The sequence below is a fragment of the Phialemonium atrogriseum genome, assembly GCF_030411735.1.
Source record: "Phialemonium atrogriseum strain 8032-3 unplaced genomic scaffold QBC33scaffold_1, whole genome shotgun sequence".
Taxonomy (NCBI): Eukaryota; Fungi; Ascomycota; class Sordariomycetes; order Cephalothecales; family Cephalothecaceae; genus Phialemonium; species Phialemonium atrogriseum.
Genome location: NW_026848138.1, coordinates 1,515,306 through 1,528,066, shown reverse-complemented (window position 1 = coordinate 1,528,066; position 12,761 = coordinate 1,515,306). Strand labels below are relative to the sequence as shown.

The window sequence follows — 12,761 nt, the reverse complement described above, 5'->3', positions numbered from 1 at the left end:
TGAAAGTTGCGATCCACCAATCTCGGAGCTCGTCTGCCAGCATCCAGAAACAAGTCTCGACCAATCCGCCGCGATACGACCCTACTCCGCCGCCAATCCTCACCCTCTTACGGCCTAGGTGTGCTTAGCTAGGGTCTGAGGGAATACGGGGCCCTTTTGCTTCCTTCTCTTAACTCGCCTTTTTTTGGCCCCACGAGGACTGACAGACAGATTGCTTCGATCTCCTCCCATTCTCTCACCGTCCGGCGTCCGGTTCCCGGTTCTCCACTTTACATTCCTCTTTGCAACAAGAAGATTGTCCTTCTTCGCCCTCCATTCCAGTCGGTCTCTTTTAGTTTTCATTTGGTCTGTCATAACACTCCTAGCCTGGATCTCGACCGTCGCTCTTTCGTCAGGCGCCTGGACACAAGACCGCCACGTCAAGGTCATACGGTGCTCAGCCATTCGTTTGGTCTTAGCCATCGCGACTCTCAAACACCCCCTTTCCGCACCACCCTTCGAGACAGCCTCTCCTTCGCCCCCTTAGCTGAGTTTTGATAGAGGATCCATCCCTGTTTGAAGGTGTGTAGCCCAATTGCTACCCGCATACCGGTCCTGTCTGTGCTTGTTCAAGCTGTATCACCCTTGCGTGTTCATGTTGTGGTCTTGAATCCATCGCTCTTCGTCCTCCTACCACAACATTTTCATCCCACACCAGCTTCTTTTATCGACGATCTCGCCATGTGTCCCAAACTCTGTCCTATACTGTTTATGCTTGGACCCGTCTCGTCGCTAACATGGCCCTGCCCTTAAGGGATTATCCTCGTCGGCTAAGGCGTCAAACCTTCATCATGGCCACCAACAATTCAAGTACGATCAGCGCGCAGGCATCGGATCCGCCTGGCTCGCCGACGCCCAGTCGGCCCCCGAGTTCTCCTGCTAACCCGCCAGCAACAGCCTCGACGCCAGACCCTACAACCTCTCGTCCTCCAACCTCTTTGCCGACCTCTGATCCGCCTATCACCTCGTCCCCGCCACCAACAACAAGTCTCCCGCCAACTTCCGAACCTCCGACCCCAACAACCTCAAAGGAGCCCCCTCCATCCACGGAGCGGCCTCCTACTACTTTTACTAGCTCATCAATTAGCACGGAACCCGGAGGAGGACGGACGAGTACAGTTGTCACCACGATTACTTCATCCTCTCCCACCCCGACAGATGCTCCAACTTCGGCATCGGCATCATCCTCCCCCACCCCGACGGGCGGTGCCATCAGCCCGAGCAAGGGCGGTGGAGGTGGACTCAACGGTTCTGGCAAGATAGCGGTTGCTGTGGTAGTCCCTATTGCCGCAGTTGCGCTTCTCGTCTTGGCTGCTATCTATCTGTGGCGCAAGCGGAAGCAACGGAAAGAGGCCGAGGAGCAGCGGCGCAAGGAGGTGGAAGACTATGGCTACAACCCCAACGCCGACCCGGCCATTCCCGACGTGGCTGCCGCGGGCGGGCCGTTTGAAATGAAGGAGGACGGTTCGTCGGGCTATCGCGGTTGGGGCAGCACCACCCTTGCAGGCTCGACAGGCAGGAAAGCGTCGACGACAATGTCGGGCGGTGCGGCCGGAGCGGCTTACTCTGACGCCACCTCGCCCACTCGCGGCAACATCTCGGATACCCGCTCAGGAGAGCCGCTGATGCACGATGGGTCCCAGTCGCCCGAGGGTGAAATCCTGGGAGCCATGGGCCCGTCGGCGGCCGGGAACCGCGGCGACGTCCACCGGGGTCCTTCGAACGCGTCTTCCTCGTACAGCGCTGCTGGGCGCTCTGACGGATCCGGCGAAGGCGGAGTCGGCGTTGCTTACGGCGGGGGACCCGGGTATTATGACCAGTACGGGAACAGCAACCCGTACTCAGACGGTCGGCAGGGTCCGACCGAGCTCGGCGCACAACCCATCATCCGCGATGTCACCGCACGGCGCAACACGCAGATCGAGAACTCGGCCCACTATCCCCAGCAGACTGCTGGCATCTCGCAAAATTTCTAGCCCTCTGCGACCCCTAAAAAAAAGGAATCGATTATGATGTCTCAGTCGGCTCGACTTTTCTTGAATACGATATATACCCGTCTCCGTTCAAACATACGCCTTCCGCGACACATCCCTGCGCGTCGTTGCGCGTCGACCTCCAGTCCTTTTATCCCCGGCGTTTTACGGCTGGACAAGCAACAATGGATCAATCCACTTTCCTTATCTGTCGGATCACATAATAATATTGCCCTCGCAACCTCCGGGGGACGAATCACTGACCCGGCAAGAGTACATCCCCGATTCCTGCACATATGGGCCCAACGGACGTGCCTGGCTCGGAGATCCTTACACCGGCGCTCCCATGGACACTCGACGCCAGTTACTTGTGCCGATGCCCATCGCGCCATGTCATTATAGGGTATAACAACGAGGCTTGGATTGAAGCGTCGAGGAAGGTGCGGAGAGGATCGGCGTGGGAACCGTGGCCCCGTATATATAAGCGAGACGAGATGTTTTGGCATACGCTCCGCGCGTGGCGGAGAAATGAATATAAGGATGCTGAGTTGGTTGGTCGCAAGGGTGTCGGCAGGATTTATCTAGGCGGTTGGTTTATTTTACTTCTCTCGTTGGACGCAGGACACAACAAGACAAGCTTCCACACCTAGCTGGTATGGTTTGTTGTCAGTTTTTTCGAGTCTGGAGCCGAATATAGTATAGTGTGTTGGTAATTGCATTGGTTGGGGGAATGGGCATGGAGGCAGCCTTGCGGCCATTGTGCTTGTTGCCAAGGGCAGATACGAACTGTAGATAATTTTGCAATTGATACTTAGCTCGCGACCATCAGCACTTGTTGCTGTTGGTGATGCTTTTGTTACCGCAACTCTAATTGACGTCCAGGAATTTGTGAAATAGGCCAGCAGGCCTAACTGAATGATCACAACACTTTGATAGGCATAGCAGGAGGGCTGTCAAACAGCTGCTTTGACAATCACCTCGTCGCAATATTAGGAGTGTATCAGATTAGTGGTCACCCGCAATGCCAGAAGGCTACAAAATCCTCGTTACAAAAACTAAATAGAGTCTGTTATACAAACACTCCATACATGCATAGTCTCTCCTTCCCCAAGCCAGCTAAAATCGTCACACACACACACACACACACACACACACCCAACCCCAAACTCACAGCTTCGCCCCCCTATCCAACGCCGCCCTCGCCCTCCCCACCCCCTCGCTCAACTCGATCCTCTCCCACCAGAACCGGCACCGCTCCACCTCGGCGGCCGAAAGCGTCTCCGGCCGCGCCGCCGTGCCGGGCCTCCGGGGCCCCGGTCGGCTGCGGAACTCGGGGGGCTCGCGCTCGTCGTTGCCCTCGCCAAAGACCATGACGTGGCTTTGCCCCGGTCCCGATCCCGGTGCCGCGAGAGGGGACTCGAAGGGGGCCCACCGGACCGTCGTCGTCGTCTCCGTCGAGTTGGCGTTGGCGGTGGCGTTGGCGTTGGAGTTCGTCGGCGACGGGACCGGGTTGGGATCGCCGTCCCTCGAGACGATGAAGTTGACCCACGCGCCGTGCATGGCATCGGCGATGTTGCGGATGCCGGGCCGCGGCCCGCCGCGCCGCGGGGCGACGACGCCCATGTCGTGCGCCACGACGGGTGCCTCGTCGCCGTGGTTGGCCGTGCCCCACGTGCCGGTGGCGGCGTAGCGGTAGACGTAGACCGGGGCCCGGCCGGCGCCGGGGCTGGCGCTCCTCTCCTCGGTCACCCCTCCGTCTGGAGACGGGTGGTGGGACGACTTGGAAAAGACCGTGCTGCTGCTCGGCCGGCCTGTCGCGTCGTCCGCGGTCGATAGGAAGTGGGCCGTTTGCAGTACCGGGCAGATGTACGCGAAGTGGCTGTACGCGGCGTCCAGGCGCGCCCACTGCCGGCCCATGCCCTTCAACACCGTTTTATAGGGGCTGCTTGGGTTGGTGACGGGGTCGGGATACAGGGCCTCGAGCGCCTCGAGGTCCTGCGTCCTGAGGCCCGGGATGAGCGTCGTGAAGAACTTTCTGAAGTCCTCGTTGCTGCCCGCATGCTGGGGCACGAACATGGTCCCCTCATTCGTGTTGAACCCGGTCAGCACGGGGATGCGGAGATGGTTGCCTTCGCGCCACGACTCGACGGGCAGGTCGGGGATCACGGAGGCTGGAATGGCGCCCCCGTCATCGCCCGGGCGTCCGATGGCGTGGCTGGAGTTGGACAGCGAGTTCGGCCCGTCAATAACGGGCTGGAACGGCCAGCAGACAGTTGCGTTGTACCGGTCCCAGATGGCGCGCGAGGCCCTCGTAATGGTCCCCACAGGCAACTTGCGAAGTGTGGGGAAGACATCTTGCTCCGGAACGCCTGCGATTCCGGCGGCGATGAGAAATTCGCGGAACTGCTTCAGGTGGCGCGGATGAGTTGGGTAGAGGACAGATCGGGCGGTTGTTGCACCTGACTCGAGGATGGCCTTGGCGAAAGGCGCAGGAGTGGAAGACCTGGAGTAGTACATCAAGTGGTGGCCGATCTGGATTAAAGTTAGATTGCCCTATACAATGGACGGTTGCGACGAAACTATAAATGGGGGCGAAGGGGCAAAGGGGCAAAGCATAAGTAGACACCGCGCCAGAACATCTATGGAATTGCGTGCACCTACCGAATGAGCACCAGCACTGAGACCCATGAGCGTGATATTATCGGCGTCGCCTCCAAACGCAGCCACATTATCCCGAACCCAGGCAAATAACAGCTGCTGGTCCTTGAGGCCCAGATTCAGCAGGCCCTCCCTTGCAGTGACAGCTGACGGCAGGAAGCCCAGGGCGCCGACGCGGTAGTTGAAGTTAACGGCGATGATAGGCTCCTTGGCCCACGAGACAAAGCTGGCCATGTTCCTCTCGGTGCCCACGCCGCCGTTGAACCCGCCGCCGTGGACATAGACGACGACGGGGAGACGCCGGTCCGCCGGCCGTGCGCCCCTGGGCCGGTAGACGTTGAGGTTTAGGCAATCCTCGCCCTCGATGGTGACCTCGCCGGTGGCATTGGTAGCATTGCTGCCGGGGCACGACTGTCCGAGGGCTACGGCTTCGAAGGTCCCGTCGGACGGCCCGATCGGAACAGGTAGCCGGAAGCGGCTTTCCCCGGCGGTCGTCTCGGCGAAAGGAATGCCACGGAAGGCCTCAATTGCCTTCGGGTACGAGTCGCTCGACGGAATGGTGGCGCCAATGTAGGTCCCCTGGCGTAGTTTTACGACTGGGGCGCTGGACACGGCCGGCTCCGACGCGGGCATCAGGGCGGTTGCGGGAAGCGAAGAATTGGAGTTTGACCCGGCTGTCGCAGTCGCATCAGTGTCTGGCTTTGCCGTGACGTTGCCCTTCTCCAGATCACTTAGAGTAAACGCTGAGGATGGGGATGGCGAATTCTGGGGGCCATGGCGGAAGACGTAGAGCCAGGCGACCAGGGCGACGACTGTAATTGCCGACAGTAAGGCAGTGGAGAGGAGAAATCGCCGAGGGCGGCTCTTGGAACCCATGAAATCGGCAGGGACAGTGTCTTGGCTAGACATCACATATTGGGCTTCCAGACTCAGCACTAGATGGGCAAACAGTGCGGTGGATGGAATCAGACGAAGCACTTACTGCTCGCTGTTCTGACCTCTGTCCGAGGAGAACAAGGCGTTGGACAAACAATCCCTTTGAAGCCACAAGCGATTCCAATGTCCGGTATCCCAGGACCAACGATTTCCCCACGCTCATCCGTTCCCGATTTGACAAGGGTAGCTAATAAGTTGGCATCCTAGTTGCGCCGCCCCTCCACAAATGTGACCGGGGTATGCGCCAACATTGACCAACCTTCGTCAATGATCATATCAGTGATATCACAGACATCACTTAGAACCAAGTAGGAAGTGTACCCAATTGTTTTGAATGATGCGATTTGTTTCTGTCTCCTTGCAAGCGACGGCCATTTGCGGCAACCAATATACGGAGACTCCTCGCTAACCCTGTCCATGCCTTTAAAGGCCGCGAAGAAGCAAATACCCCCAAGGGATCAGTATGCGTACAAAAACTCCCAACCTGTGCCTGCTATGCATATAAACGCAGGCTTTGGCCTGAGAAGGAATAAAAGGGAAAACAACCAATAAAACAAAACAAAACAAAACATATAACTAGACAGGAGCGGAATCCCACTGTATGACCCTCCTTAAAACAAACTTTTGGCGCACCATCAAGCAATACCTATCGGAAGTGTGACGTCCCTATTTGCCCACATTCTTTTCTTGTCCACAAAACAAAAAAGGAGGCCACCTCAAGCTGCCAGCTTCTTTAGCCTCTGCTTCTCCGCCCATTCTCGGCTGAGCTGCCGCGACCGCTCCGCAGCCTCCTGCCGGGCGTGCTTGGCGGCCGCCTCCCTTTCGCGGCGCTCACGCTCCCGGTCGACCGTGAAGCTGTTATCGCGGACGTAGATACCCTTGCCCCGCAGCTTTTGCTGCTGCAGTTCCTCTGCGCTCATCGTGCTGCGCTTGCCCACGCTGCCGTGGACGCTTCCTGTCGACGCCGATGTTGCCCTGCTAACCTGAGTGATTAACGGCGAGCCAATGACGCTGTTACGGCCGCGCGATGGCGCTTGAGAGACAGTCCGCGAGGACTCGCCAGTGGATAGTGCCGACCCGTTTGCCGGCGTGATGGCGATCGAGTGCCGCTTGCTAACAGTCGACGGCGCCGCTCTCGCCGAGTTCTCAGCCAGGGCTCCTTTGTTCGTTCTTGCGCGGCTGGCGATGGTCTCACGCGGCAACGTGCTAGGTGCCATGCTAGACCGGTTCGGCCTGGCCTTGAATTGACGTCTATTCCGCTCATCTTCCTCTTGCTTCCTTAGCTTCTCTTCTCGGTCCAGTCTCTTCTGTCGCGAAATGGCTTCACCCGGCAGCTCAAAAGTGGGCCTCGTGAGTGGCTTGCTGGACCTCGGCCTTGCAGGAGAGGCTGCTACACTGCCTTGCTCTGGAATTGCCTGCATGGACAGGCGAGCCTCGCGCTGTTCCTTGAGGCGCCGAGCCACAGCCTCGCCTGGGAGCTCGAAGGTTGGGACGGTCAGTGGCTTGCTCGACCTAGCAGGCGGTTTGGGTGGAAGGAGGCTTGTGGGCCGGGCGATTGAGGCCCGCTTAGGAGGAGCCTTTGACGCTGCCTTCTCCTCATCTTTAGCGGATGATGTGCCATTGGATTTGCGGACTGGGCCTTTGCTCTCTGCAGCCTTCGTCCTCAACATGCTGGACCCTGGCCGCGAGGCAGACGTGCCACTGGCCGATCCGGCCCGCTTTGGCGCCCCGTCGGCCGACGAGGAGGCTTTCGTGCCCTGCGCAGTTGCTTTGCCTGCTTCTGGAGACAAGACACCTTTGAGTCGCGCTACCTCGTTTATAGCCTCGAGCTGTTCTTCGAGTTCGTCGAGCGCTTCGACGGAGTCCTCAATTCGAGACGCCAGGTTCGCCGGCGGCAATGCAATGATATGTTCCACAATGTCATCGTTCTTCCCACCGAGTACGATTTCAGACGTCCTGCGGGCCTTTTCGCCGTTGTCGTCGGTGTTGGCCATCTGTTGGGAGCCTGTGCGACTGACATTGACTCCGGAGTCGGTCATGTTTTCTGCAGTCCAAGGTACCGCTGTCTCCGCCAAGCCCGAATCCTCATCACCTTCGATCTGGGTTGCTATAAGGGTGTACGAGTCAGCTGACTGATCTTCTCTATGTCGCCCTCCTCCGGATTGACTGTTGCGCTGGACAAGATTGCAGCCAAAGTAGAGCTTTTTGCGCCCGGTCGAGTCTTGAGAGTCTCGAGCAGCGTTACTGTGAGCTTTGTACTTCGTGGCTGAACCCTGGCAGACTGGTAGGGCGACCACCCACTCGAACTGACCTGCGAAGTGTTTTGACAACTGCTCTTCGTTGGTTGGGAGACGACTTCTTGCAAGGGCAAGGGGTAGCGGATGTTGATGATGTAGCTCTGAGATGGTTGGGGAGTTAGCTTGGTATCTGAAGAGTCGCGTTGGGTGGGCTCTCCTGGGTTGACAAACCTAAACCTTCAGGTACCTGCACGGCTGGAGAGGGTTTTGTGGTTGTTTGGATCTGGTTCAGTGTCTGGCCGTTCACCTTCTTGGCGGGAGTGCGAATATGTAGTTTCTCAAGCTGGAGAGCTAACGACTCTGGAGTGGCGTGGGTCCCGCCCTCGTGAAGAGTATTGACAGCAAGCTCGCCAAGAACAGTAGCACCGGTGGCAGAGACTCTCGAGGGAGTGGCGGCTGTTTGATCGGTGCCGCAATCGTTGTCGTGCAGGATATCGAATTGGGTGGCCATGATGATTAATTGATCACGGAGTAATCCCGAGTCCAAGGGTCCAAAATAGGTCTGGTCAGACACACAGGGTAATTAGGTCACAGGTAACAGGGGTTCGTCCCATTCAATGGCACCGAGCGCACGGGCGAGACACGTCTGATGACAAGGGTGGGGAGCAAGAGGCGGGGAAAACGTTTGATCTTCGATGGGGCAGGGCGGTTATGTGAACTGGCCGAAATACGTATCCTTGGTGGTGATCAAATATGTTCTTAGCAATTGGAAAGAATAGAAATCGACGGGCGAGAAACAGGACAGGTGGGGTGTCGGGCGTAGATATGTACCCAAGAATTTATTCCAACTGGGGCTTTGTTTACTTGCTGTTGCACGCGCGCCGCGCCAAGGGGCCACATGTGAAAGTGAAGTACCGGGATGCGGGGCACATTCCACATTGAATACTTGGCTGGACGCTGCTGCCACCACCGCCGCTACCCCTTGGGAATGCCTTCCCCGATGCACCGTATCAGGAGCTTTGCAGCCTAATCGTGCCTTCCCCCTTCCCTTCAACAGCTTAGACCGCGTTGATGGATCTAGAACCACCCAAATTCCGTCCAATACTATGGGATGGAAGCTTGTCCGGCTGACTAAGGATCGCGGTCAGCCCGCGAGCCAAGACCTGTGTCCTGCGCAACACTCCGACTGCAAGTTACCGCCCTTTCGGTGGGGCAACTGGCACCCGCACCACCAGTCCGAGAAGTGCCTGGGCTCTCCAACCGTAGGTACCTAGTCAGGTGTGGAAAACGGCTAGTTACATGTCGCCCGCCGCGGATTTGTGGGCGTGTGAGTGGGTGTGCTATGCTATGTTCCGCGAGGGATGGGAACCTTCATCGGCTCGAATCCTCGGTGCTATCGGCATCGTAAGAGTCGGGAGAGAAGCCTCTACTCTTCTTCAGGGGGGGCTGCTTCGGCGTGGGCTTGTAAAGCAGGCGCATGCTCTGTCGGGATTCGCACAAGAGTCTGAGGAAGAGGAGCCGAGACCTCATCAGTAGCCAGCTGGCCCTCCTCGGGTGAAGGCTTCGGCAATTTGGCTTCGTTGAGGGGTAAGAACGCGCTCTCGCTATCAGAAAATAAGGTGGGGTTTACACACCAGAAGCCATGTTTATTGCCCTCAGCACGTTGTGCCAGTTGCTCATGACCAGCGCGATTGCTTTGAAAGCCACCGTCAGTCTAAAACGACGCTCAGGGGCCGTTGTGGCTTATTCAAACCTTCTGTCCCGTCTGAGAGGGTCGCAAGCTTCTGCTCCAATTCTTCCATCTGCGAAGCCGCGGCAGCGCTCAGCTCACGCAGTGACTTGAGGTTCTCGAGCTCGGCTTTCTTTTCGTTGACACGCGCGACTAAAGCTGGGGGCGGCCCGCTATTTGGGTTTCCGGACATAGACGGCTGCCGAATATGCGACGACAGCGCTCGCGCAGGGAACGAGGACATTTTGGGAGCGGTCACCTTCGTAGAGATGTTGGATCGAGGTAGGGAGGTAGGCGAGTTGGCGACTCGTGGAATGTGTGGTTTAGCCTTGTCGGGATACCTATGTAGAAGCATCGGACGCGATAACCCACCAAGATTAGTGGGGCTGTCCGCTTGCCCGGCCAACCCTGGTGCCATGCACAGGTTGCGTAGGGGCCTGTGAGACTAACCTCTTTTAGGAAACGAAGTAAACATCCCTACTGTAGCCTTGACGAGACCGAAATTATTGTTCCTCCCAACCCCATGCTCCTGAATGTGCCGCTTGGAAAGGCGATATTGATCGATTCCCACGCTCCCGCACTTCACAATTCCATACACCTGGTGCTCTACAGTTTTACGATATCGCATAATCCGACCCAACAAAACCTCCTCGACTCTTCTTCCCCATCATGAATGATGGCTAGGCTCAACGAACCTCCTGTGTCTACGGACAGCTTCGAAACGCGTATGCTTACCTGCTGAACTCCAAAAAGCCTACACAGCTAACCCTCGTATCTTCTCCAGTCCGGCGGAAGTTTCTGCGACAGAACCGAGAGATTGTAAGGATCAACTCCAACCAATCGCAGCGTATAAGGGAATTGGAAAATGACTGCGCCCGGATGCTCTCCGAAAACCTCGACCTTCGCGGTCAAGTCTTTCATCTGCAGAAAGAGTTGGAAACCAATTCTGCCCAACGGATTGCCGATCATGCGCTCCAAGTGAAGGCCAAGATGGAAACCCAACTCGAGGAGCTCGGCTCTCTTCTCGCTGGACTGGGCCTCGAGCCACCAACAAAGCGGCATTCCCACTCTGGCCGCAAAATTGCCCACGCAAAATCAGGATTCAGCCGTAGTCCACGGCAGAGGAAGCTACGGAATGCGGCGAACGACTCTGAAGCGATGCAGGAAGGACGCCTCCCCCCTATCCACGAAAACAAGACATATCCTCGGGCGACCTTGAAGTAAGTGTCTAACATCGGGAAGTTGTCGACTTCTTGAACTGACAGTCCCGTAGCAGTGAAGAGATACAGGCATTATGCTCTGAGGCTGCAGATGCTGCAGATTCGCCTGTTCTAGGACCCCCGCCAATCTCCAGATTCGTCGACGAGGATCAGGTGAAAGTCGAATCTCCCAGGAAAACGGCTGACAATATCAAGCTGGAATCGGAGATCCATGACCCTACCGGAAGGGCAGAGGCCGCCGCGCCACCGCCGAAACTCGATTTTTACAAGGCACCGGCATTTGATAGGGGGACGAAACGATCGGACGAAACATCAGAGCCTGTAAAGACTGAAAGGCTTGCTCAAGAAACAACCCCTTCACTAGTCTCACAAACGCTTAGAGCAGGCTCTAAGAGGAAGCTCGGCGACGAAAACCATGTTGTCAAAGTGGCCAAATCTCCAGGGAAGCCGAATTCAGTTGGGTTCAGCACAGAAAGGCTTGGGCACGGTCAAGACCTGCAGAGGCAGAGAAACATAAGGACCCTCTCGACAAGTGGCCGGGCCCACAAGGAGAAGAAGACACAGGGAGCTGGGCCAGCCGCCACCAATCCGCGAAGAGCACTTGCTACAAAGAGCACGAATGAAGATGTCGCGTCTCCAAAGAAACAGGCAAGAGATGCCAATTTGGAGACAATCAAGCCGGGGAAACCACACGGCCTAAGGAGCGAGACACCGAAAGAACGATCAGCTCAAAGGAAGACTCCTGCTCCCGTCGATATCCCAGAACCTCCGACAGCACCCACGGTCGCCACGATTCCGGCACCTGAGACTCCAATCCCGGATACGCCTCTGATTGTCCCGGAGACGCCAGGTCATTTGGCGCCTAGAGATTCTACTCGGGATACGCCACCACCCTCTGACATCTCGTCAATGGGGGAAACATCGCGTCCAAGTCGGCGGGTGAGGGCATCTATTAGCTATGCAGAGCCAAATCTCAGGGACAAGATGCGCCGCCCATCCAAGGACCTAGTTGACGCCGTGACCGGAGAAGGCAAATATATTCACAGGTCAGGCCAACCGAAGCCCGACGACCACGGCCCCGCCTCAATATCAACAATGGGCTCCGAGTCCGAAGTCTCGGGCAATTGGAGGAACATTCCGGCGGCCGAGGCTTTGGCAAAGGAAGCTGCTCGGAGACAAAGCGTTCTGAGCCCCCTAGCTGCAAAAGAGTCGACAGCAGACCCAATACCTACAACCATCGTTACGGAGAGAAGGAAACGTATATCCTCAATCGGTACGAGGGAGACGCTGAGCCCAATGGAGACATCAGACAACAACAAGTCTAGCTCAAGCTCTCGGGATATCCCTACGCCAGCGACGGTATCGGCAACTGTGAGCCATGGTGGCGATGTTTATGACTTCAATACCTCGTCCCCTATGTCTAACACGAAAGACTCACACGACGAGGATGAGGGAGACCCCGGGACCATCACCGTGCGCCAGCCTTCGAAGAGTTTGAGGCGGTCTTCAACGTCCACCAGGGATATCTCTTCTGGCTCAGACATGTTTCCCACGGTGAAACCCCCAAAGGCCCCCTCGTCGAGAAAGCGGGCGTCTATGGTTGCATTAAAGAAGGGTCCGATGTTACAATTCGACGATCCAGATGAGTCAAATGGGGATGACGAAGGCCCAATGGCAAGGGGCAGGTTGTCAAGGCGAAGGAGTATGATGCTATGATAGAATGACCACTGGTACAGCGACTGGCGTTGGCGTTTTCTGGATAAGACTGCTGTTCACTCTCTTCATAGACGTTGCACAGGGGGTGTTTGGACTTTTCATGTACCATACGTACGTAATCCAGATGTTTGACGACGATACCATTGGAGTTTTCAAATGGAGCCTTTCTTTCCCCGCCTTTCGGCATCTCTAACCCATCCATATCTGCTCGGGGACCAGATTGGCGCTGAAATCCCAATTTGCATCACGCAGT

The 12,761-nt window shown here is 56.9% G+C and overlaps 5 protein-coding genes across 5 annotated transcripts; 2 read left to right on the top strand and 3 right to left on the bottom strand.

The window, feature by feature from the left end:
• Nucleotides 1–375: 375 nt before the first annotated feature.
• QBC33DRAFT_19294 (putative transmembrane alpha-helix domain-containing protein) lies at nucleotides 376–2,187 on the top strand. The gene is made up of 2 exons (XM_060422534.1): nucleotides 376–849; nucleotides 937–2,187. Exons 1-2 carry the CDS (start codon nucleotides 777–779, stop codon nucleotides 2,013–2,015), a joined length of 1,152 nt encoding a protein of 383 aa, XP_060288821.1. The 5' UTR covers nucleotides 376–776; the 3' UTR covers nucleotides 2,016–2,187.
• A 1,028-nt stretch (nucleotides 2,188–3,215) lies between these two features.
• QBC33DRAFT_463995 (Alpha/Beta hydrolase protein) lies at nucleotides 3,216–5,825 on the bottom strand (the record flags this gene model as incomplete). Its single annotated transcript, XM_060425121.1, has 4 exons — nucleotides 5,653–5,825; nucleotides 4,674–5,590; nucleotides 3,519–4,544; nucleotides 3,216–3,461 (listed from the first exon to the last, which is right to left on the bottom strand). Coding segments are annotated over exons 2-4 (2,178 nt in total), but the record flags the coding sequence as incomplete, so codon positions are not given.
• Nucleotides 5,826–8,647, bottom strand: QBC33DRAFT_521891 (uncharacterized protein). Its single transcript, XM_060426494.1, has 2 exons — nucleotides 8,075–8,647; nucleotides 5,826–8,004 (listed from the first exon to the last, which is right to left on the bottom strand). Exons 1-2 carry the CDS (start codon nucleotides 8,352–8,354, stop codon nucleotides 6,323–6,325), a joined length of 1,962 nt encoding a protein of 653 aa, XP_060288819.1. The 5' UTR covers nucleotides 8,355–8,647; the 3' UTR covers nucleotides 5,826–6,322.
• Nucleotides 8,648–9,269: 622 nt separating this feature from the next.
• QBC33DRAFT_554056 (DASH complex subunit DAD2) lies at nucleotides 9,270–9,816 on the bottom strand (the record flags this gene model as incomplete). The annotated part of the gene is made up of 3 exons (XM_060429468.1): nucleotides 9,270–9,418; nucleotides 9,478–9,537; nucleotides 9,597–9,816. The coding sequence occupies 3 exons, from the start codon at nucleotides 9,814–9,816 to the stop codon at nucleotides 9,270–9,272; spliced, it is 429 nt and encodes a 142-aa protein (XP_060288818.1).
• A 243-nt stretch (nucleotides 9,817–10,059) lies between these two features.
• Nucleotides 10,060–12,670, top strand: QBC33DRAFT_521883 (uncharacterized protein). Its single transcript, XM_060426492.1, has 3 exons — nucleotides 10,060–10,297; nucleotides 10,357–10,792; nucleotides 10,846–12,670. Exons 1-3 carry the CDS (start codon nucleotides 10,246–10,248, stop codon nucleotides 12,506–12,508), a joined length of 2,151 nt encoding a protein of 716 aa, XP_060288817.1. The 5' UTR covers nucleotides 10,060–10,245; the 3' UTR covers nucleotides 12,509–12,670.
• Nucleotides 12,671–12,761: the final 91 nt, after the last annotated feature.

What these genes read in the sequence shown, in the direction of transcription:
- QBC33DRAFT_521891 (XM_060426494.1), bottom strand. Translation starts at nt 8,354, where the DNA reads ATGGCCACCCAATTCGATATCCTGCACGACAACGATTGCGGCACCGAT. An exon ending in GCAGGTACCTGAAGGTTTAG is followed by an intron (nt 8,005 to 8,074) that starts GTTTGTCAACCC and finishes CAACCATCTCAG; the next exon opens with AGCTACATCATCAACATCCG.
- QBC33DRAFT_521883 (XM_060426492.1), top strand. Translation starts at nt 10,246, where the DNA reads ATGATGGCTAGGCTCAACGAACCTCCTGTGTCTACGGACAGCTTCGAA. An exon ending in TACGGACAGCTTCGAAACGC is followed by an intron (nt 10,298 to 10,356) that starts GTATGCTTACCT and finishes TATCTTCTCCAG; the next exon opens with TCCGGCGGAAGTTTCTGCGA. An exon ending in TATCCTCGGGCGACCTTGAA is followed by an intron (nt 10,793 to 10,845) that starts GTAAGTGTCTAA and finishes ACAGTCCCGTAG; the next exon opens with CAGTGAAGAGATACAGGCAT.
- QBC33DRAFT_19294 (XM_060422534.1), top strand. Translation starts at nt 777, where the DNA reads ATGGCCCTGCCCTTAAGGGATTATCCTCGTCGGCTAAGGCGTCAAACC. An exon ending in CATGGCCACCAACAATTCAA is followed by an intron (nt 850 to 936) that starts GTACGATCAGCG and finishes CGCCAGCAACAG; the next exon opens with CCTCGACGCCAGACCCTACA.